This window comes from Phascolarctos cinereus, unplaced genomic scaffold (genome assembly GCF_003287225.1).
Source record: "Phascolarctos cinereus isolate Bilbo 61053 unplaced genomic scaffold, phaCin_HiC Scaffold_3;HRSCAF=262, whole genome shotgun sequence".
Classification (NCBI taxonomy): domain Eukaryota; kingdom Metazoa; phylum Chordata; class Mammalia; order Diprotodontia; family Phascolarctidae; genus Phascolarctos; species Phascolarctos cinereus.
The window spans coordinates 34,354,068-34,376,386 of record NW_027555736.1 but is presented as its reverse complement, the minus strand read 5'-3'; the positions used below and the strand labels follow the sequence as shown (position 1 = coordinate 34,376,386).

General features: G+C 40.6%; 1 protein-coding gene and 1 pseudogene across 1 annotated transcript in view; both read right to left on the bottom strand.

Moving 5' to 3' along the window:
* Window positions 1-22,319, bottom strand: part of SCAPER (S-phase cyclin A associated protein in the ER) — a 415,034-nt gene that overhangs the window by 217,420 nt on the left and 175,295 nt on the right. The window contains 1 exon segment of the mRNA XM_020976028.2: window positions 9,904-9,969. Within this exon segment, the coding sequence (XP_020831687.2) occupies window positions 9,904-9,969 (66 nt within the window).
* On the bottom strand, window positions 8,303-9,871 carry LOC110200614 (armadillo repeat-containing protein 1 pseudogene; annotated as a pseudogene).

Here is a 22,319-nt window from a genome sequence, read left to right as displayed (position 1 = left end):
GAGTCATTACAACTTCAGAAGTGCTCACATTAGGCAACTGTAGGACTAGATCACAGCCCACACCCGAGCCTGGGTGCCCTTCTCACCAGTGACCTCATCACCTGTGGGAGGAGAATGGGTATGCTCTTGCAGAAACCTGCCAAGGAAGCAGGGGAGTGCTCAGGCTGCTGAGCCAAGCTGACCAACACTTCCCTGGACCAAAGGGGCTCCTCCGCTCAGCTGGATGCACCCTGGACCACAAAGCTAAGACTCGGCTCTTCCGCGTCAGGCTTGGATGGTGCGTTCTTGCTGAGGCGTCAGCTTTAGGAAAAGGGGACAACCTCGATCCAAGCAGCTCTTCCTCACAGATATGCAGGAAAATCAGGTGTCCCAATTCTGGGAAATTCTCTACCTTCTTAATTTGAATGGTAAACTGTAGATCATCTCTGGGGGCTTAACCAAGTTTTCTAGCCCATTAGAACAGATTTCCTATCTGGTACTATTTCACTTTATCCATTGGCTTTCAAAGATGCTTCACACTTATTCTAAGGCCTTTTGATTACTGATGGACTGAGATGGATTCTCATGTGGCTGAGGTATCATGGCTAAAATGGCGTGAAGAGATTTCAACCCCATCCTCACAATAGTATAACAGAAGAAGATTAAATATGGAACCATAGATCTCTGTAAGTCACAGCTGACTTTTCTTTTAATTATATAATAAACAACATGCAACTTTCAAAGTCGTCCATACTTGTCTGGGGAGTTCCTAACAAATGGTCTTCCAGTCTCTGCTTGAAGAACTCTTTTCTTTTTTTGTTTTTTGTTTTTGCATTTTAGTGAGGCAATTGGGGTTAAGTGACTTGCTCCAGGTCCCACAGCTAATAAGTACCAAGTGTCTGAGTTCAAATTTGAACTCAGGTCCTTCTGACTCCAAAGCCAGAGCTCTATCCACTGTGCCACCTAGCTGGCCCCACTGAAGAACTTTTATTCCTAATTATTGGCTCTGTTATTTCCATCATGGTCCAAAAGAACAATTCTAAACCTTCTCTTTATGAGAACTCTTAAAAATTTAATAACAATGATCAATTTCTCCTAAATCACAGTTTTTTTATAGTTGAAAAAACACCAGATGGCATCAGGTTGAACCCATCTGATCTGACCCAACTCAAAGTCTTATTAGTTAGATGACCCTAGATAAGTTACTTAAACCAATCAATAAGTCAACAGGCTACTACTGTGTGTCAAGTACTGTGCTACGTTGTAGGGATACCACTACAAAAATACAAACGTCCCTGCCCTTAAGAAGGTTCCAACTGAACCAGGGGAGACAATCTGCACCTAGGTAGGCATATACAAAACAGAAAAAAACAAGCTAGCTCAGGGGATTTTAGAAAGGCTCCAAGCACAAGGTAGCCCATGAGCTGAACTCTGAAGAAAATGAGGTATTCTAAGCACTGGCAGTGAGGAGTGGTACAGGTAAAGGCCTGAAGACAAAACACTGTGTGTGGGAACAGGCGCATGTGAAGTCAGTCTGCAAGGGCTTGAAATGTCAAACATCCCTGGGGGCAATAGGGAGCCACTGGAGTTTAATGAGAAGCCTTTTAGTAGCCCTGTGGAGGAGTAATCCAAGGAGATGTGGTGCACGTAGACTCCTCTGCAAACTTTATGCTGATAAATGGCGACTAGATTATTATGAAACCTAATCTTCCACAGGCTAAAACATATCCAGCTCCTTCAACCAATCCTCACGTGAGGCAGCTTCCAGTTCTCCCAGCACCCTGTTCACCCTCCTCTGTATGCACTCCAGCTTCTCCATGTCCCTTCTAAAATGTAGGGCTCAAAAGTAGACCCAATACTACAGATGTTGTCTAGCACACTCCCTCGCTCCCTCTCCTTCAGAAACAATGCTTTTAAAAATGCATCCAGAGATGGCATTAGCTTTCTTGGCTCTGTATCATACTGCTGACTCACACTGAGCTTAGAGTCAACTCTAACTGCAGAGGCTTTTCTCACATGAACTGCTTTCTAGCCCTATTTAAAACTCCTTAAAATATTTTAAATTCTAAGATATTTTATAAATCACCTTAGCTAAGAAAAAAGCATAGGAACAAAATCTTTCTTTAGTTTGGCCTACTTATTAAGGATGACTTGAAATTAAACAAAGAAACAAACAAAAATGCTTTGCTTGAAAGTGAAGTATAATAGGAAGACAACATGTGCAATGAGCACCACAGAAAAGATGAGAAAATGCACCTCCCTGCCTTCCTGGTAAAGGGGAGAGACTGTGGGTATACAACAAGGAATATGCATTGATGTTTGGTGGATGTGGTTAGTTCTGCTAAACTCCCTTTTCCCCTTTTTAATTCTTTGCTAGAAGGGATTGCTGGGGGCAGCTAGATGGCACAATGGCTAGAGCATTGGCCCTGGATTCAGGAGGGCCTGAGTTCAAATCCGGCCTCAGACACATAACACTCACTAGCTGTGTGACCCTGGGCAAGTCACTTAACCCCACTGCCTAACTGGGGGGGGGGGAGAAGAAGGGATTGCTCCCTGGAGAAGGGCACCAGAAAGGAAGGGCACGCGCGCACGTGCACACACACACCCCCACACACACCCCAGCTGAAAATCATGTAAAAACATAAGATGACATTAAAAATTTTTTTAAAGACCAATTTGTTTAAGTTTCAGCTCCAAACTGTGATAAGGTCACAGGTACTGGGGTGTTAAAAAAAAATTTACTCCAAGTTCTAGAAGAATAAAAAAGTCAAATGTAAGATCCTTCTTGTGTATTTTCTTCTCTTTTTTAACCCTCATAAATGTTTTATTGATTTCATTTTCCCCCTCGTAAATGTTTTATTGATTTTATAATTGTCATTTCTGTTTTAAAAAAATAACAATAATCTATCTACCTCCCAATCTAAATTGAATCTTCCTTTTTAAGAAAGAAAAATAGCTAAGCAAAAAAGACCTCAATACAAAGATACCTGACATCCTGCCTAGTAATCCCTCAACTGTCTATGTTAGGGGAAAGACATGTTAAATTATCTGTTCTTTATGATGAATACGTTGCTATGAAGATTTTGGCTTATCTCTACAGATTCTTTTTGTTACTGACATCCTTGGAATATATGCCCCGCAGTGGAATCTCTGGTGCAAAGTGTATGGATATTTTAGTCACTATATTCATATAATTCCAAACTGTCTTCCAGAGGGCTCGACCAATTCACAGCTCCACTAACAATGCATTAGTGTGGTTAGTTTTCTATCACCTCTCCCACATTCTCCTAGTTTGTCATCTCTGGCTAATTAGTTGGTGAGAGACGAAATCCGAGTTGTTCTGATTTGCACTGCTCTCGTTGTTAGTTGTCTGAAGTCTTTTTTCCCATATGATTGCTAACAGTTTGCAATTCTTCTTTTGAGAAGTGTTTGTTCATATTTTTTGACCACTTTTGAGGAAAGGTCACATGTGTCTTTTAGCTGTCTTAGATACTGGACTCGGATCAGAGATATCTGATATAAAGATCTTTTCTTCAGCTGACTACTTCCCTTCTCATCTTAGTGTGTTAATTTTACATGAAACCTTTCCAGCTTCATGGACTTAAAACTGTCTATTTCATTACTTGGTGCTAATTGATCTTTTAAAAATATGATTGAATTCTCTTGTCAATCCATCAGACCCAGGAGGTTTTTTCTTTGGTTGTTAGTGTACTAGTTCTATTTTCTTTTCTGACACTTGGGTTATTTAAGAACCCTAGCTGATATCCTGTTAGTTTGAGTATTTTCTATTTTTGAAGGTAATCCCAGACTTTCTAAGGGTTGGCGAGGCAGTGGCCAAGCTAATCATTCAATCAATTCAATTAAATAAGCATTTATTAAGTTTCTGCTGTGTGCTAGGCACTATGTCATAAACTGGGATACAGGCACAAAGAACAAAACGACACGTCCTCACAAGAAGCTTATAGCCCAATGGGGGAGGTGAGTACACAGTGAGCTCTACACAGTCAGCATTAATATTCATGGGATAAATACAAGGTATCTATTACAAGAAGGAGGGCACTGGAGGCCAGGGGCTTCATGCAAAATATGGTGCTAAGCTGTGTCTTAAAGGAGGTGGAGGTGATGAGGGAGTGCACTGCAAGCATGGCAGACAGCTGGTGCAAAGGCGTCATGGCATTGGTGATAGAGGTACAGGTGGAGATGGAGATGGAGGTGGTAGTAGAGGTAGAGATGGAGACAGAGATGGAGGTGGTAGTAGAGGTGGAGATGGAGATGGAGGTGGTGGTAGAGGTAGAGATGGAAAAGGAGTTGGAGACAGAGGTGGTGATAGAGGTAGAGGTGGAGATGGAGACAGAGATGGAGGTGGTGGTAGAGGTGGAGATGGAGATGGAGGTGGTGGTAGAGGTAGAGATGGAGACGGAGACGGAGATGGAGGTGGTGGCAGAGGTGGAAATGGAGATGGAGGTGGTAGAGGTAAAGGTGGAGATGGAGATGGAGGTGGTGGTAGAGGCGGAGATGGAGATGGAGATGGAGATGGTGGTAGAGGCGGAGATGGAGATGGAGATGGAGGTGGAGGTGGAGAATGAGCAGGCCAGTTTGGTCACACTGCATGATGCAGGAGGGGGAATAATGTCCAAAGAAGCCAAAAAGGGCTAGGTTAGAGCCAGGTTGTGCAGGGCTTTACAACCTAATGGAGGAGTTTATATTTGTCCTAGAGGCCTCAGGAAGCTATTGGAGTTGACCAAGTCTGTGAATCCTTTGATCAGATGTGCACTTAAGAAAAATTACATCAGTTGCAGTGCTTAGGTTGGAGTGGAATGGGGAGAGACCTGAACCTGTGGAAATACTTAGAAACTGCTGGTGTTTACTAGGCAAATGGTGACAAGGGCCTGAACTAAGATGACAGCTCTGTGAGGGGAAGGAAGGGGCTGCATGTGAGAGCTGATGTCAAGGCAGAAATGACAAGAATGGGTACCTGACTGCATATGGGGGGTGAGGGAGAGTTAAAAGCTGAGGACAATGCCAAGAGTACAGACCTGGGGGAATCATGAGGCTAGGCTAGCTCTTGGATGACACCAGGCCACGGTTTTACAGACTGGAAGAATCTTTGAGCACAGTTGCTCCACTCAAACTACCCTTGGGAATTCAAGGCAAGCTCTGTATCCCAATCCACTGTGTGCCAGCAGCACCTCTTCTCGAAGGAGCCCGTGCTGGGCCCTGCACAGTCTAGATCACACATAGTCCCTGACGCTCCTGGGGTTAAGAGGGGAGCAGCTTTATAACAAAGCTATCAGTACACATGTCTTACTTCCCCAATATTAAGTTCTTTCATGTGGCAGTCTGATTATCTGATGAGTTTACTAGAGTTGGACTTTAGTTTTTACACTAAATGAAAAAAAATCACATTTTAATGTAGCAGTCTAAAAAGTTATTTTATCCTAGAATGATTAAGCATATATATCTAACAAATCATTCAGTATCTAACACACTGCAATAACTAGGAGCTAAAAAATCAGTTATAGATAGCTATATGATGAAATATCAAAAACCATATATTTACATATAAACTACTTTCTCTTTCTTGCTTTCACTTCCCAGTTAAAAGAGGCCTTTATAAGCATTTGACCAAAATAGATGAATACTGTTGTTGCTGGGTTTCTTGACAGGGCTATTCCAAGGGTACCTAGAACAAGTGGCTGTCACCTTCATTTCTTCGTGTCACCTGGCTTAGACTCAGCCTTGTTTTTGTCTGTCTTTTAAACTTAACAAAGCTATCCTTACCCTTTGGAACTGTCTACAATACATTGACAGCTAAGACCCTGGCTGCTCATTTCCTAGGTCTGCTTGTAAATGGCATTAAAATGCCTCTAAGAACAATTTGAAAAACCCTTATTTTTCTATAGAACTTTACAGTTTACAAAGGACTTGGCTAACAACCCTCTGAAATAGATCATTCTAGTAGATCAACCTCATTTTACAAAGGTTGAAAAATTGAGCTTAGAAAGTTTAAGTGATTTGCTTAAGAGAAAAGAGGTATCAGAGCTAGGACTCATATCTTTTTTTTTTTCACTTTTAGTTACATTACTTTCTATTATTTTATAATATATTTTTTTAAAAAAGAAATGCTTTGGGGCAGCTAGGTGGCGCAGTGAATAGAGCACCGGCCCTGAATTCAGAAGGACCTGAGTTCAAATCCGCCCTCAGACACATAACACTTACTAGCTGTGTGACCCTGGGCAAGTCACTTAACCCCATTGCCTAGCCAAAAACAAACAAAACAAAACAAAACACAAAAAAAGAAATGCTTTACAGATGCCTTAAGTACAAGCTACAAGATCTGCAATACTTAGAATTGGATATACAAATATTTAGAATGCAATACAAAGAAGCATACTTGGAATTTAAACACACAAACATCAAAACCCTACCACCTACTTGTACTAAACCATTACTATCAAAGGGATGTCATTATTTAACAAGGAAGATGTCTTTGTAATGCAAAAGAAAATGCAAACAGTTATGAATACAGAAAAGTAAACTTTGCATTCGAGGCTACAGAAAGGATGATTGTTTAAAAAAAAACCAAAACACATCTGGTCTGGTAACAGTCTAGGTAGGTAGCAAGTTGTATTATATACTCCTTAAAGTTTTTATTTTCTGTCTGCAGGTGTTACCTGAATCAAAGACTAGATACACTTACAAAACAAATAACAACAAACAAAAAACCCCTCTACAAACAGCTGGCCTGCAAATCAGCCTTTCTCTCACTCCTTCAGATGAATGAACTCAAGACTTCCATTAGTGGCACCGATTTCAGAACAGCTCTCCTCTGGTACCCTGAATGTTCTTAATTGTTAGAAGTGAGTCGAGGTGAGGAAGAAGGCTGCCCAGCTAAATGTTCACTGTAGTTCCAAGTAGTAAGAGATGCAAATGTTGCCAGAAAGAGATGCTAGTGGCATCTTCAAGCCCTTCAACAGCACTGAAGTTTGTCAGCCATACTCCTCAGTTTCCCAACAGTTCAGAAGCTTCATTAAGTACTGGTACATGCCTTAGATCATATTTACAAAACCAAAACCAAAACCAAACTGGTTTTACCTTTGCCAAAATTATATGGACACGATGAGACAGATTAACAGGCCAAGGCCTTTTCCCACAAAAGCTGCTTTGATCTACAGCTGGTAACTGTTTGGGTCCTTCCCTCCCTCAGCTCTACCCTGTAGCATAACCACTAATGTGAGTGCATGAGGAATTCAAAAAGTGGTGATAGAAGGAAACATCTGCTGAGTAGACATCTGCCCAGCAGTTGGTGCTGAAGTGCGGAATGTTCTGCAGGAGCACTGGGGCATGATGGGCCTTCATTCCACTGGGCTGTTTCTTAAGTTCCCATCAGCTTTAACTCCTGTGATTTTTGCTAATCAGGGATAATGTACAATTATAAACTAAGGCCGATCAGCCATTTCCTGCTGAAGGCAAGACTACAGTGGACATCACTTGAACAAATTAGAACTCTCCAGATCCGATTTGAGCCTAACTAAATAGCAGTCAATGTCAACTGTATGCCATCACACTCAGTTAAATATTATTTGAGGGGCAGCTAGGTGGCGCAGTGGATAGAGTAACAGCCCTGGAGTCAGGAGGACCTGAGTTGAAATCCAACCTCAGACACATAACACTCACTAGCTGTGTGAGTCTAGGCAAGTCACTTAACCCCAACTGCCTCATAACTAAATAACTAAACAACTAAATAAATAAATACATGAGTAGGTAAACAGGCAAGCAAATAAATAAATAAATAAATAGATGAATAAGTGTTCTCTGAAAGGAGCATAGCATAGTCACAGTTTCTTCTACTCAATTCTCTGTTAATCATATAAAAACATCAATGTTTTAGGGGGAACAAAATGATTTAAAATGTGTCTTATGGATCTATATGTTCAAAATTCTAATATACAAAATGCTACTGAAAATTAAGCTTCTGCAAAGATGACTGGCAAAAACAAAAGAGGTGAAAAAAGGGAAAGAATAAACAGGTATATTTTCCTCTGGCTTCCTGGTAAAGACTACCCAAACCAATATCCTTCATTAGAAACAAGGAACCCTCTAACACCCCGATCTTAACCACTCCCCCCCCAATAAAAATTTAATGATTCAGGTAGAACTTAAGATAAAACTTAAGATAAACAGAGTCCTAAGACTTGAGTCGAGAGTTTGCGTAATCACATGTTTCATATGAAGTAAAATCTAAAGCTGCACACGCACAAAGGTTTTGTTTTAATAGCAGACAGACAGATATAAAGTGAAGCAATAAAACACGGGAAAACACCACCAAGAAATCCCCTCCACAAATAAAGCAATCCCCTCTGAGGCTTCTGTCCCTTCAACCACCTAATAGGTTACACATCCAATAAGATAAAATGCAGCATGCATAATTGTGCAATCTAAAAACTTTTCACCATAACTCATTGCACACTGCGCGTCACAGTTAACCACGGCAATGGAAAACTGGCCACTCTGCTGATGCACACAGCTCCAGGGCCCCAGATTCAAGTCACTAGTAAAAGGACAGGGAGAGAGTTTTGTGGCTGTGCCTGAGGGGCTGGCTCCGCCTTCTAGGCGGGACCCAGTGTTTCCTCTGGGTCCTTTCCAGCACTCTCATGCTCTGGCAGATAATCAGGTAGGTCTATTTTCTGTTCTGCTTCTACAGGAGTATCTTGGACTGGGACCAGCATTTCTTCTTCTGTTTCACTTTTCACAACTTGCTGTGTGTGCTTTCCTAGCTCTGGCTGATGCTATTGCTGTTGCCAAAGCCTCTGCTTTCAAATCTGAATATCTCTGAACAGCCATCTGAAATGTAAAACTAAGTAAACTCCTTTCATTTTTAACAAGGCCTCTGCACAAAGATTTCCCCTGAGGACCCATCAAGGCCATCCATATGCAAAACCACTGCTCTGGAAGCTTGTGTGTAGTTTAAAAGAAACAAACAAACAACAGCTTCCCTTCCCATGACACAACTGGCATCAGCCATGGTGGATGACTGAAGGACGCTGTTGCTCCTGCAGCACCAGTCTTTGTAAGCTCAACATCATACTCCGTTCACCTTTCCTCTCTTCTCTGTTAGCATGGCATTCTGCCAAGTAGCGGACAGCTAGTAGAGCTGAGTGGACAAATGGAGGACTGGGGTGGTCCATAACAAAATAAGGCCTGGCAGACATCCTAGATCCTGGACAACGGCTCATCTTTTTAACAGATCTCCTGCAAGATCCCGAAGCTGGTTAATGGCCAACAGAATACCAGGCACAGTGTTCATGGCAGCAGAGCTCATCTTCTATGCCATATGCAGAAATAAAGTCTTTTTAAAAAATTCAGTGCTCTGAGGGCAGCTTCGCCCCTCTAGTCCTGGCTGCGTCGTGAAGTCACCTGGTTGGGAGCATCCCAAGGCCCACAGAGGTGGCTCTGTTCACTGCCCCTGCCATGGCCACCCTCAGGTGGCCCACCCAAGCCCACCCACTGCCCAGTGAAGGAGGACTCTTAGAGAGCTGGAGACAAGGGCAGGGGACTGAGCAGCAGACTCTAGCCCTGTCTCAAATCCAGTTTTCTCGACTCGACTATGCTCATTAGTGTTCCTGCTACAATAGGCTGCTCTCAGGAATGGATTGAGAACTTGTATTCTTAGTGGAATGATTTTTCATTTATAGAATAGAAACAAATGCTGGCTTCTTACCTGAATGATCACTTTCCAATAAAACTTCAACCTCTTACCCCCACCGGAAAGGCTAAGAACACCTGACCAGACTCAGACTCACTTTGCAGGGAAATGATGCATTAAAAGAGGAACGTGACTGACATAGAAGCACTAAGCAACAAATGCAGACGCATGGCTGTCACATGCAGGTCCTTAACCCAGCTTCTCGAGAAAACACTTACTTTGCTTTATAAGGTGAGTCAGAGCCAGGGCCTTTTGCTTCCATTAAGCTCTCATACTCCTTTGCCCTAGGAGAAAACAGGGATTTGTCATGAGAAACTGCTTGCAACACAGCTATTATCATCTACCAATGTGACTTTAAATCTTAATCCCATTTGTATGGCTTTTTTACACATGTAAAATCAGTGTTTTTAAAATGGTACAAAGTGATCTACTTATTGACCATTCGGCTCTTCATACACATAAGTGGTAGGAGATCAGCAGCACCATCCGGACCATCTGTTTGCAGGGTGCTTTAGAGGGGCAGTGTGGCATGGTTTCACAAAAGCCCAGTAAATTAAGAGAGAAGCCTCAGGTTCTAGTACTCCCAGTCTGTCACTTATATGAACCCTGCAATCCTGAGCAAGTCCATCAACCTTTCTGAGCTTCAGTTTATTCATATATAAAAAAGTGATAAAGACATTTGCCTAATGTCACAGTGAGAAAGTACCTCGTAATTGGAAAGAATGATATTAACATAAAGCCCTGTTACTGCTGTCAGAATCATAAGGAGAAATGAAAAAAATTTTTTCATGTTGTCCCACAAAAGTAGGACATTTTTAGAAATTGTTATTAAATGTGCAAGCATGTTAAAATCCTACAAGATACTTCAGGTACAGAATAACTTTATGTACCTTGTGAGGTACAATATGCAAAAAATAATAACAACACACCCAAGAAGAGTCATTTAACTTTGAGAACTTTTTTTTTAAATTAAAAGGGAACAGCAGCAGCAACTTGTTCAGACACTTTCCAGTATTTTTGTTTACACTGGCTACGTGCCAAAGCCTTGAAGCATCTGAGACAATGTCCTTAGCTACTGCTCAGCTTGGCTCCAGCTTGCCTGGACCAGCAGGTGAAAGGCATCATCAGTCCATCAACTGATGACAGGAGCCACCACAGCAATCCATTAACGGGGACTTCATTTGTCAGGCTCTCTTCCTGGAGAATAAAGGAAAGATGGATGCTGAAAATGGAAAATCTCACTTCTCACTATGAGGCCTCCCAGACAGCTACAGAAGGAGTAGGCATAAGGAACAGAATTTTTAAAAACGAAAAGTATTAAATAAACTACTAATCAGTAAGGAGCTCATAAAACATGAAAATAATGCATGCTAATTATGGGTCAGAGGAAATCAATTTAGATTTGTGGGCATGAAAAAGCTAAATAGTAAGAAAAAATGCAGATTTGTACACCAAAGTAAAAGTAAAGAAGCAGGGTAAGGATTTTTAACAATAATATTCTTCCAGTAACACAGCAAGGCTGTACATAATCTAATAAAACAGTCTCTAGAGAATGAAAACAATGCAATTTAACTCAATAAGCTTTCAATGAACTTCCTGAGCCCGCTATGATCCAGGGACCGCACTCCAAACGAGGTAAGAAGGCAAAAAAGGAAATAGTTCTTCCCAGGTGGTTTCGTATCTACAATGCTGGACTTGGAATCAGGAAAACCTGAATTTAAATCCTGCCTCAGACACTAGCTGTGAGAGGCGCAAATTAATCTCTCAGCTTCAGTTTCCTCACCTGTGAAACAGGGCTAATAACAGCACCTGCCTCCCAGTACTGTAAGGATCAAATGAGATAATACACATAAAGTTCTTTGCAAATCTTAAAAGTATTAGATAAATGTTAATATGAGTAGCTGCTTCAGTATACACAGATAAATAAATATAAAGTAGTTGATTTTGCAGGAGGTAGGGTGAGGGTTAGCATTAAACTATGGGAATCAAGAAAGACTACTTGGAGGAGGCAGCATTAGTACTGAGATGTGAAAACAGCTGGGGGCTTCAAGTTCAGGCAGGAAAGAGCACCTTGGACAGAGGCTGGCCTCTTGGGCAGGCACCAGGGGAATGCACACAGAGGATGTTTACAAAGGCCAGAAGCAATAGGGAGCCATGTAGCATGAGACAGAGCGAGCACTGTAATTTATGGCTCTGACTTTGGCAGATGAGGGGAGGGTGGCAAGTTATTGTAAACAACGCCGCTCAAGTGCCAAATGGACCGAGGAGTTGTGTTTTTGCACAGATACTGCTCCTGCATTACAAGTCCCTTAGAGCCGTCCTGCCCTGGGCCTCCTTCCCCCCCACCCCTCTCTAGGATCTCATCACTACTGAGTCGGGGTCACAAACTCCAGCTGTGACTGTCCCCATTCTATCAAAGAGAAAACCTCTTTTTTTTTAACTTTTAATTAATTTATTTTTAGTTTTCAACATTCACCTCCATAAGCTTCTGAGTTGCCAATTTTCTCCCACTCCTTCCCTTCCCCCCTCCCCAAGACAGCTTATGGCATAGGCTCTACATATACATTCTTATTAAACATATTTTCACATGAGTCATGCTGTAAAGAAAAATCAGAACCAATAGGAGGAACCACAAAGAAGAAGAAACAAAACAGAAGGAAAAAAAGACTCAACAGTATGTTTTGATCTAGATCCAGACTCCACATTTTCCTCTCTGAATGTGAATAGCTCTTTCCACCATGAGACCCCTGGAGATGTCTTAGATCCTTGCATTGCTGAGAAGAGCTAAGTCTATCCAAGTTAGTCATCGCATATTGTAGCTGTGACCACCTCCATTCTATCAAGGAGGAAACTTCTTCAGAGAAGACAGAGAGGTTTCCTAGAGCTTTACAGGAGCTATCGCAGTGAGCCCTCAACAATCCTATTATCATCACCCTTATTTTATGAAGGAGGAAATCAAGGCTTGGACACAGTCAGTACCAGGCCCAGGGCCACACCACCAGTGTCCCAGGCAGGGGTGGCTCACTCTATTCCCCATACATCTTAGCAGCTCAGTAACAGAGCTAGAGGAAGGATGAATAAAACCTTTGATACAGAGCCAATGTGAGGCAGGGGCAAAGAGCTGGAAGAGCTCGAACCTCAGCTTGGCTGCTCACACACACCTAGGGACAAAGTGGTGCGTCCTCTTTAAAGGCCACTTGCCTCACCTGTAAAATGAGGCAGCGGGTTTATGGCCTTTGAGGTGTCCTTCCAGCTCCAGATCTGTGACAGTAGGTCAGAGGCTCACAAACTTATTTGGCTCCTTCAAAAAAAAATTACTCAGCACCCCCCGGAAATCTACTTTCTTCAAAGGGTTTTTTTTTTAATTTGTATCACTTCAAAAAATATAAAATAGATATTCTTTAAAATGATGCATCTTAAATTTAATAATTTATTGTAAATTTGTGAGGTTTTTCCTGCATTGAAATTTTGATGATGCAACACTGTGTCATGTAACCATATAAGTACCATGTTATAAACAACATTACACCCACGTATTCCTGCGGATACATGCTGGACTTCCTGACAATGCGTGACATGCTCACCTGCCAACACTTTGCTTGTTAGGACCTGTCGGTGGACTTGACCACTGATGGGTTATAATTTGCATTTTGTGTGTTTATTTTGAAAATAATATAATCACTATGACTTCAACTCTGTTACACAACAGATGAAACACGTAAGAGCGACTTTCCAAAATTTTCTTATCTTCTCTTCTTTCCTTATGCTTCCACCACTCCCAATTGCACCTGAGGCACCCTGAATCAGTCCAGCACCCCTCCAGGGGGTGGTACTGCCTACTTCTCACTCCCAGTATAACATTCTTGTCAAAATGTCTCTCTAAACTTAACAGTAAGACAGGTATTCAACATATAGTTAAAATAACATAGCCTTTAAATTAGTTAAGTTTTAAATTTAAATAGATATTTAATGCCAAATTTGTTGGTGTTACTGGATTGGATTTAGGCATTCAAAAATCATAATTTAAGTAAAATTCAGTAGTGAAATTAAGAAAAATATAGCTGAACCAAACAGAATTAGAGACATGAAACTCTACCGTCATCTTTTTCCATAAGTGACAGTGGTGTTCCACTTAACATAAGGCTAAATGCTTGTCCATATTTGTGAAAGTTTTTAGTTATAGTACAGGGATATGTTAAGGCTAGAGCTACTTAAGTCAGTGCACTTAATAATATAATTGCATTACTAGATCTCTCGGGAATTGCCAGCACATCTTTTTAAAGGATTTCCAAAATGGACAGCTGCTTGATATAAACTAAGTCCATCCTGAGATTTCCTATAGAAAATGAGATAGTCTCACCATTTATTATAATGTCATAAGATCTCACTGCTTGTCAAGGCTTTTGCTCTAAAACTTAATGTATACACACATTACACACAAGGCATACAAACATCAAAATAACTACAGAAACACTTTTCCTGGTAGCAAAGATGTGGAAACTAAGCCGGCATCCATCAACTGGCAACTGTCTAAAAGCAGCAGGGAGCATGGGAACAATTAACTATTACTGCACTGAAAGAAATGAGGAATATGAGGAATTCACAGCAATGAAGATGAGCACAATGCAAAGTGAAGAATCAGGAAAACAATATACACAATGACAAAGCAAACAGAATAAACAACAAAATGTAACTGATCATTGTTCAGCTTTGCCCTGAAAAAAAAATGACAAAAGTACCTCCCCCCCTTTCAAGGGAGAGAGGAAGACTATGGTTATGAACTATCAGTTTTGCTTACAGCCTTTTTTTTTTAATCTTTGAGACAAAGGAAGTCTTATTGAGACGAAGCTAGGATTGGGCATGTTTATAAATGAATGTGATATAAAAAAGAGGTATTAATAAAACTTACTGATTTTAATATTTTTAATAGTTACCAGCATAATTTTATTCCCCTCTCATATAAACCACACATACAATCTATAATCTGGAATCTAGGTAAGGTCTAAGTAAGAATAAAAATAATGCCTGAATTAGAACATGGTTTACTTTAGTGGAAAAGAACTCCATACAAGTTCTCTTACAGAGTTTCTAGATTTAGAAGACATGAATTGTGGGCAAAATAACTTTTAAAAAATACCAGTTTTCTGTAAGGATAATAATAACACTTAGGAACTGAAAGGGACCTCAGAGATTGCTTAGCTCAACCTCCTCATTTCACATAAAGAAAAACTGAGGTCCAGGGAGAGGTTTTACTGTACTGCAAACCAATCTCATGCCCCTTTCTGAGAGCCCATTTTTGGTTTTAGCCCTGGTGATCTCTAATGTTGAAAATATGGCCAACTTTGCAACTGATCCCCCATTCCTAAGCTCAGTTCTTCAAGACAACAGTAATCAGCAACAAATTCAATCCCAATCAATCTACACCACTGGTTCCCAAACTTTTTTTGTGGCTGGCACGGTATCCTTTGCCAATAACGAATTGCTCTTTCGTATTACGAGTTTAAGAACTCATTGGCAAACTCAAGTTTTTATAATTCAGTGGGACAAAAATTTCCTCTCAGCCTTGAGAGTGATTTGTGACGGACCTGAGTCGTGCTGGAGAATTCTTAAAAGAACCTGTTGTTCTTTGTCCATTGTTCTCAAGAGGACCAAGACCTCAAGGAAGTGATGCCATGACATGAACGTCAATTGGATTTAAGTGAGGGAGGCCTGCGCAAAGTCACCAGCCTCACTTTCTCCTCTGGAGCCATGTGGGTCCAGTGGCCAGACCAGGACAATGGGAAATGGCCCAGAATGCAGTGGAAGACCTTGGCTTTTTTAAGCTTAGGTCTTTAACAGGTCTCAGTTTGACTGAGGCAAAGCCCATTTAGGGATTAAAGCTAGATAAGAAATGAGACAGATAAGGGCCTCTTTACCTAATCCAAAAAAAAAAAAAGAATATATCAGTCTGGGAGGGAAGACCTTAGAACTTAGACCATCTGTAAAGGAAAATGAGAGGATGAGCTGAGAAGCCGCAGCAATTGGGCTGGCTTCTTTATCCTCTCCCAGGACAGAAAAAAATCAGTGGCAGAAGGGCAAGAGGGCCTGAGCTGCAGAAGAGAGAGGAAAAATAACAGAGCCATCAGGCACTGAAGGCATCCTGAGCAGAGGCTGAAGGTACGCCACCTCTTTAAGGCCAGAGAGAGGTCCAGGAAAAGGTCTGCTCCCTCTTTTTGTAGTGGCAGAACACCAACTCTGCTCAGCACGATGACCCACCACAACTTCAGAAGACTCCTAAAGGAACCTGCTGTCCATCTCCAGATAGAGAACTGAGGGACACAGAGGGCACCTACAGACGGAGTTCTGGGGAACAGCTGGGAGGGGCACTTCCTACAATGGTGCTGACTGGCTTGTCTATAGCAGGGGTAGGGAACCTGCGGCTTCGGGGCCACATGTGTCCTTCTAGGTCCTGGGCCTTTTGACTGAGTCCACGTCTTACTGAACCTTTATTGAGGGGATTTGTTCTGTGAAGTTTGGATTCAGTCAAAGGGCTGCACCTGGGGACCTGGAGGGCCACAGGTTTCCCACCCAACTTAGAGTCTTAGAAAAGTGACTGAAACACCAAGAGGTTAAGTGCCTGACCTACTATTACAGAGCAAGTATAAGTAAGTATAAGTAAGTAAGCTGTATAAGTAAGTATTAAGTAAGAAGCTGGTCTAGAACCCAGTTATTCCTGACTCTAAAGCTGAACCTCTAACCACTCCCTTTTTACTGACTCTCTTTTAATATATGTAAGATATTGTAGCAAATTATCTTACAAGGGGTTCAGGATTTCTGAAAAATTGCCAAAGTCAATGGACAACTCCCACCCCATGGTGGGTCTCAGGATGGCTATCAGATATCAGGGAAATGGTGACACTAAGAGGAAATCACAGACTTTGAATGAGACTGGCTGCCTATTAGAAATACCTCCTCCAGGTACTTCAGTGACTGCCAACTGTAAATGTACTCAATGCCCAAGAACGCAGGGCTAGAAGTCAAGAACTAGATTCCTAGATTTCTCACTAAATAGCTGTGTGACACTGAGGAAATGGCATTTCTCTGGGGCTTAGGTTCATCATCCATTGTATAATAACACTATCAAACTAGAAGAGCGTCGAGGCCCTTTCTGGCTCAAAAAGCCTACAGATCTAAGATATGAACATGGTCTAGTCATCAGATGAGATCATAGATTTTAAATGGTAGATAACTCATAGGGCCGACAGTGTGGCATCCTCACTTTACCAATGAACAAACTTGGGTTATGAAGGTGAAGTGACATGTCTCACATCACACAAGCAGTAAAGGAGCTGAGCTGGGATTCACCCCAAGATCCTCTGACTTCAAATCCCACACTCACTTCACTAGTCCATGTTGCTACAAGGAGTGAGAAATATGGAGTTCAGAGTCTGAGCCAATACAGGATGGTGGCTGAGAAGATGAGAAGCCTAACAACCCGTAAGGGAAAGAAGTTCTTTAGCTCAAAACTGTCTCTTGGCTTGCTGAAAATTCTCATTGAGACACTGAATACCCTTTGGTCTGGTTTTGTACTCACCGAGCCACTTATTAAAAGGCCACTTGGCTGTGTGAGTGGACCTCAAGTAGGTCTGGAAAATGAACTGGTCTCAACATCCTGAATCCTAAGGAAGGAAATCTCTTGTGGTTGTGATGAACAATCAGTTTTCTTGAAGTAGAATTTGAACAGTTAAATGGATAAAACCATGTTTCTAAAGCTTCAGACTGATCTAGAGCAGGAAAACACTGTGAACAGCATAAGCAGCCTGTTCTCCTAGCTCTTTTGTTACAATGATGCCGTTTCCAATTGCTTTCTTCTCACTAACTCCACTACCTCTAGCAACCTGGCTGTTAACCTCATCAATTCACTTAAATTGCTCTCTCCAAAGTTACCAATCATCTCAATTATGGTAGTGGATATCACACTGGGCCTGGAATCAGGAAGACTCGAGTTCTAATCCTGCTCAGCCACTTAGGGGTTTTTATGACAATCAATTTTGAATCCATCTGAATGATTATTGTCATTGTTGCAAAAGCCTTACTAAAATACAGTTAAGCTCTGTCCACAGTGTTTCTCTTACCTACCAGTTTAGAAGTTCTTCAATAAAGGGGGTTAGATGAGGCCATGCTGGCTGTTTGTGATCCTCATCTCCTGACCATCCCTTCAACGATCCATTCTAGATTTTTCTCATGTCAGGTCTACAGATCTATAGTTGGAAGGTTGCTCTCTTTTTGAACATTGGGCCATTCTTCCCTTCTCCTATCTTGTGACAGCATGATCTTTTTACACTACGTGATCTTCCACAATCTTTCAAACATCATTGAGAATAACTCAACAATCACATTGGCCAGTTATTTCAGGGCCCAAGGATGTAATTCTTTTTAGCTAGGTGACTTAACTATTTCCTTTCTTATCAAGGGTATCAACTCCCTGTCAGTAATTTTCATCCTGTAATTTCCAGCATAAAGGTCATTCTCCTTCACAAAGAAAACAAACAAAATAAGAAGTCAACAGTAATCCTTTTCCCTGAGGTCAGTAAGCATTGTCCCACGCCCCAGTTCAAGGGTCCCACCCCTTCTTCCCTTCTTTGGCCCTCCTTCTTCCCCTAACAAAGCTAAAACCATCCCTTTTGCGTGTTCCTTAGCTTCTCCCATCAGCCTAAGCTCAATGTGAGTGTCAGCACTCCTGAGACTATTCTATGTGCAAGGCCATGCTCATGCATTACTTCTTCTGTTCCCTGGCTTAGCTTCCATTTTCTGAACATTCTTTTTTAAAAATAAACTGTCTATGCATCTACTTCTGTCTCTGAAGACATCCTCACCGAAAGGCCCTCTTTCCCCTTGTGTTTTCAGAACTTCATTCAGGAGCATCTCCAATGCTGCCCAGGGCAGACTTCCCCTAAAGCACTCCCATCTTTCATCTACACTCTCTGAAATACAGCTTCCTTTCGTCTGTCAAAAGCTCAAGGATAGGCAAGTTGCTTTCCCCCAAGGTTTCCATCTTTTCCAGCCCAACAACTTCCTCCTCATTAATGAGAATCATTCAGAAAGAATTTTGACCTGGTGGTCCCTACCTCTTTGGAAGTTTAAAATGATCATTAAGGCATGTCAAGAAGTGATCAGGGGCTCTGCTTCTGGAAGACTCAGAGTTCCAGCAGAGCTCTGGAACTGAACTCCTTAGTCACTACTATATCATGTTTCTCTTCTGAGCCCAGGATCCATATCTCAAACCCCTCATCAGATTCCTTTTATGTGCAGGTGGTGTGTAGTATATGCCAATAACAGAATCACTTTTGTTTCTCCCTCTTTTATCTTCACCCGAATACTCTGCTCTCCCTTTCTGGTTCCTAGATTTCCTCAAATGAATATACCTTTTAAATATATAATGTTGCCCACTCCTCCTTTTCCCCATCATCCTTTTCTTGAATAAGGTATATCGGTCCAGAGGCAGTCTAGCCATAGGTTTCCATCCTACCAATTCTCAGGAATACCTATAACTTCAAATTTGCCCCTAGTGTCAGGACCCCTAATTTTTCTCTTTAAATCTCTAAATTTTTGTGATTTGTGTATAGATAAGTGGAAATCATAGGTTTTATTATTAATTCCTTTCTTGGATTTTTTTCTCCTGTAAATTCCTAGATTCCTCAGCTGCTGTTTTTCTTCCTTCTCTGTGGCTATTATCTATAATCGATAGCTTTGAGAATATATATCAAGCAGCTTCATCCTTTATGGTATAAAGGCTTTTTGATCAGATTTGCAAGATACCAGGCAGCTTATTCTGTGCTCTATTGAGATTCCACAGGATTCTTTATTTCTTTATTCCTTTTTTTTTGCCTTTTAATATGTATTAAGAGAATTTTATAGTCTCTTTGACAGACTAGTACTCTGTATTCCTTCTATTCAAGGTGCAACCCAAATGAGGCAACTTGCAAAAAAGATGGGTTTTCAATAAGAGAGATATCTGAAGAATTCTTGAAAAAAATAAACAGAATTGAACAGACCACTGGACTGCAAACACCAGAAACACAACGAAAGTTAGCAAATACAACTTTGAAGAAAGAAGTAATGAAATAAATCACTCCATCTCCAGACATTATTTTAAGAAAATAGAAACACAAAGATTGATCTGTAGGAGAAAATGAAAACACATGTGTGTCACCAAAGGATTTTTAAGTACAAAACGATAAAAGTGGAATCTAAAGAAATAGAAAAAGATGGAGAAACCAAAGCGAAGCACCACAGACTTAAGCCTCAAGCCCTTAAAAGCAACTCAAAGTATTCTGTGGGTCAAAGCCACAGACAGGAGGAAAGGAGGCAAGGGGAGGAGGGAAAGTGTAATGTACTATAAGGAAGTCAAGACTCAACAATGAAAAACAGACAGTAACTCCTATTGTCCTCACAAAGAGAGGGGCTGCAAGAGAACAGAAGAGGAGGCAAAAGAAGGCTACTAAAACCAGAGGATGAAATGGGGGTTTCAATCTAAAAGGAGCAGAGGGTCCCTTTAGAAAGTTCTCCCATGAGGGAAGAGATATATATGTCTGTAATGATAGATGAAAGAGCCCAAGGGAGTTGGTGCATGGGGACATCACTTTGTCTGGAAGAGGACTGTGCCACCACAGATAACATCCTGGCTAACAGATGAGAAATTTGAGCTCCTGGGGCAATGGGCACCCAGAAGGGAGGGAGAACATGGACAAAGAAATGAACTGGACCATATGAGTTGGGATACAGATTATTTTCTATCATGATATACCACTTCTATCTTCATTTTTTTCATTCATCAGCTGATTAAAATGAATGATGGAGAAAAAGCTAAAAAGAAAATAACAAATTGGTAAGAATAGGGAGGTCAAACTTGATACATCAGAAGCTTTAAATCTATGATGAACATAAGACTAATGAAGGAAAAAGTAAGAATATAGGCCCTGAATCAGGGAATAAAAGTTCAACATTAATAATTATAATAAGCAGAGAATTAATGAAGAGAAAAAGGTAAAAAAAGAAAGAAAAGGAAGATTTGAACTAATTATTTAATCACGAGTAGAAAACAGAGGTAACAAGGGGAAGAACTAACTAAATAAGATAAAGAAAACAATTAATAATGAAAAATCACTTCCCCTCCCCCAACCAAATCCAAGAAGTGGTTGATAAATGGAAAGGAGGAAGTGAAGAAAAAGGAAAAAGCCTGTAGGAAGTAAATGGGGGAAAATTTGCAAAAAAGTTTTTCTTATAAAGGTGGTATAACCAAAATATAAAAGGAAGAGATTCACATTTTATAAGACTATGTTTCATTTCCCAATAAATAAATGGCCAAATGGTATGAATAGGAAGCTTTCAAAGGGAAAAAAAATCTAATCTATCAATAATCAATTGAAAAAATGCTCCAAATCATAAATATTACAAAAGAGGAAAATAACAAATGTTGGAGAGGCTGCAGGAAAACAGGCACAAGAATGTAGTACTGGTAGAATTATGAACTGGTTGAGCAATTCTGGAAAGCAATTCCTAACTATGTCCTTAAAATTCACTAAACTGTGCTTATCCTTTAACCTAGGGATGCCACTATTGGACCTGTTCTTCAAAGAAATTTTTAAAAGGGGAAAAGATTCATACATTAAAAAAATACAGCAGCCATTTTTTTGTAGTAGCAAAGAACTCAAAATAAGAAAGTGTTTATAAATTGGGGAAAACCTGAACAAATTAAGTATATGAATGTAATGGAATATTATTGCACCATAAGAAATGATAGGAATACTTGTGTGAACTGACACAAAATGAAGAGAACCAGGAAAACAATGTGTACAATTACATTATAAAGAAAGACGGCTTGAAAAGACTGGAGAACTCTGATCAGTGCAATGACCAATTGCAATTCCAGAGGACCAAAGATGCAGCATGCTAAGCACATCCTAATACAGGTGTCATGGACTCAAAATGCAGAATGTGAAGCAAATTTTTGAACACAGCTAATGTAGGAATTTGTTTTGATTATGCATATTTGCTATGAGGGTCTTCTTTTTCTTTCCTTTTTATTCATTTGGGAGCAGAGGGGAGGAAGAAGAAAAAAAGAAATACTGCTTAATTGAAAAAAATTCAATTACAATGAAAGAAAGCCTGTGCAGAGAGGATTACCCAGAGTGCATGAAACAAATCTTAACACAAGGGTATTAATACAATGTAGGTACAAAGTACTAACTTAAAAGAGCAAAAGTGAACAAAAAAAAAAGTAATACTAGAGAAGCAAATGGTGGAAAACATCAGCCTAATTCTCAAAATTTTAAATGTGAAAGGATTAAACATTCCAATAAAAAGAAACTGAGTGGAATAATGGAGAAGGAAACAAATTCCACAATCTTTTGCTGACAAGAAACACATCTAAAACACAAAAATATTCCCTGAATCAAAATGAGAGGCTGAAACTAAGTTTACTGTGCATTAGGTCGATTCAAAAAAGCCAGAATGGCATTTGTGCTATCAGACAAAACTTAGAGGAGAACAAAGAAATAATACCCTCTCTGCTCAAAGGAACAACATACCTGAAACTAATATCAATCTTAAAGATACCCAAAGGAACACCTAACAAAGGGAATTTACAGAATTG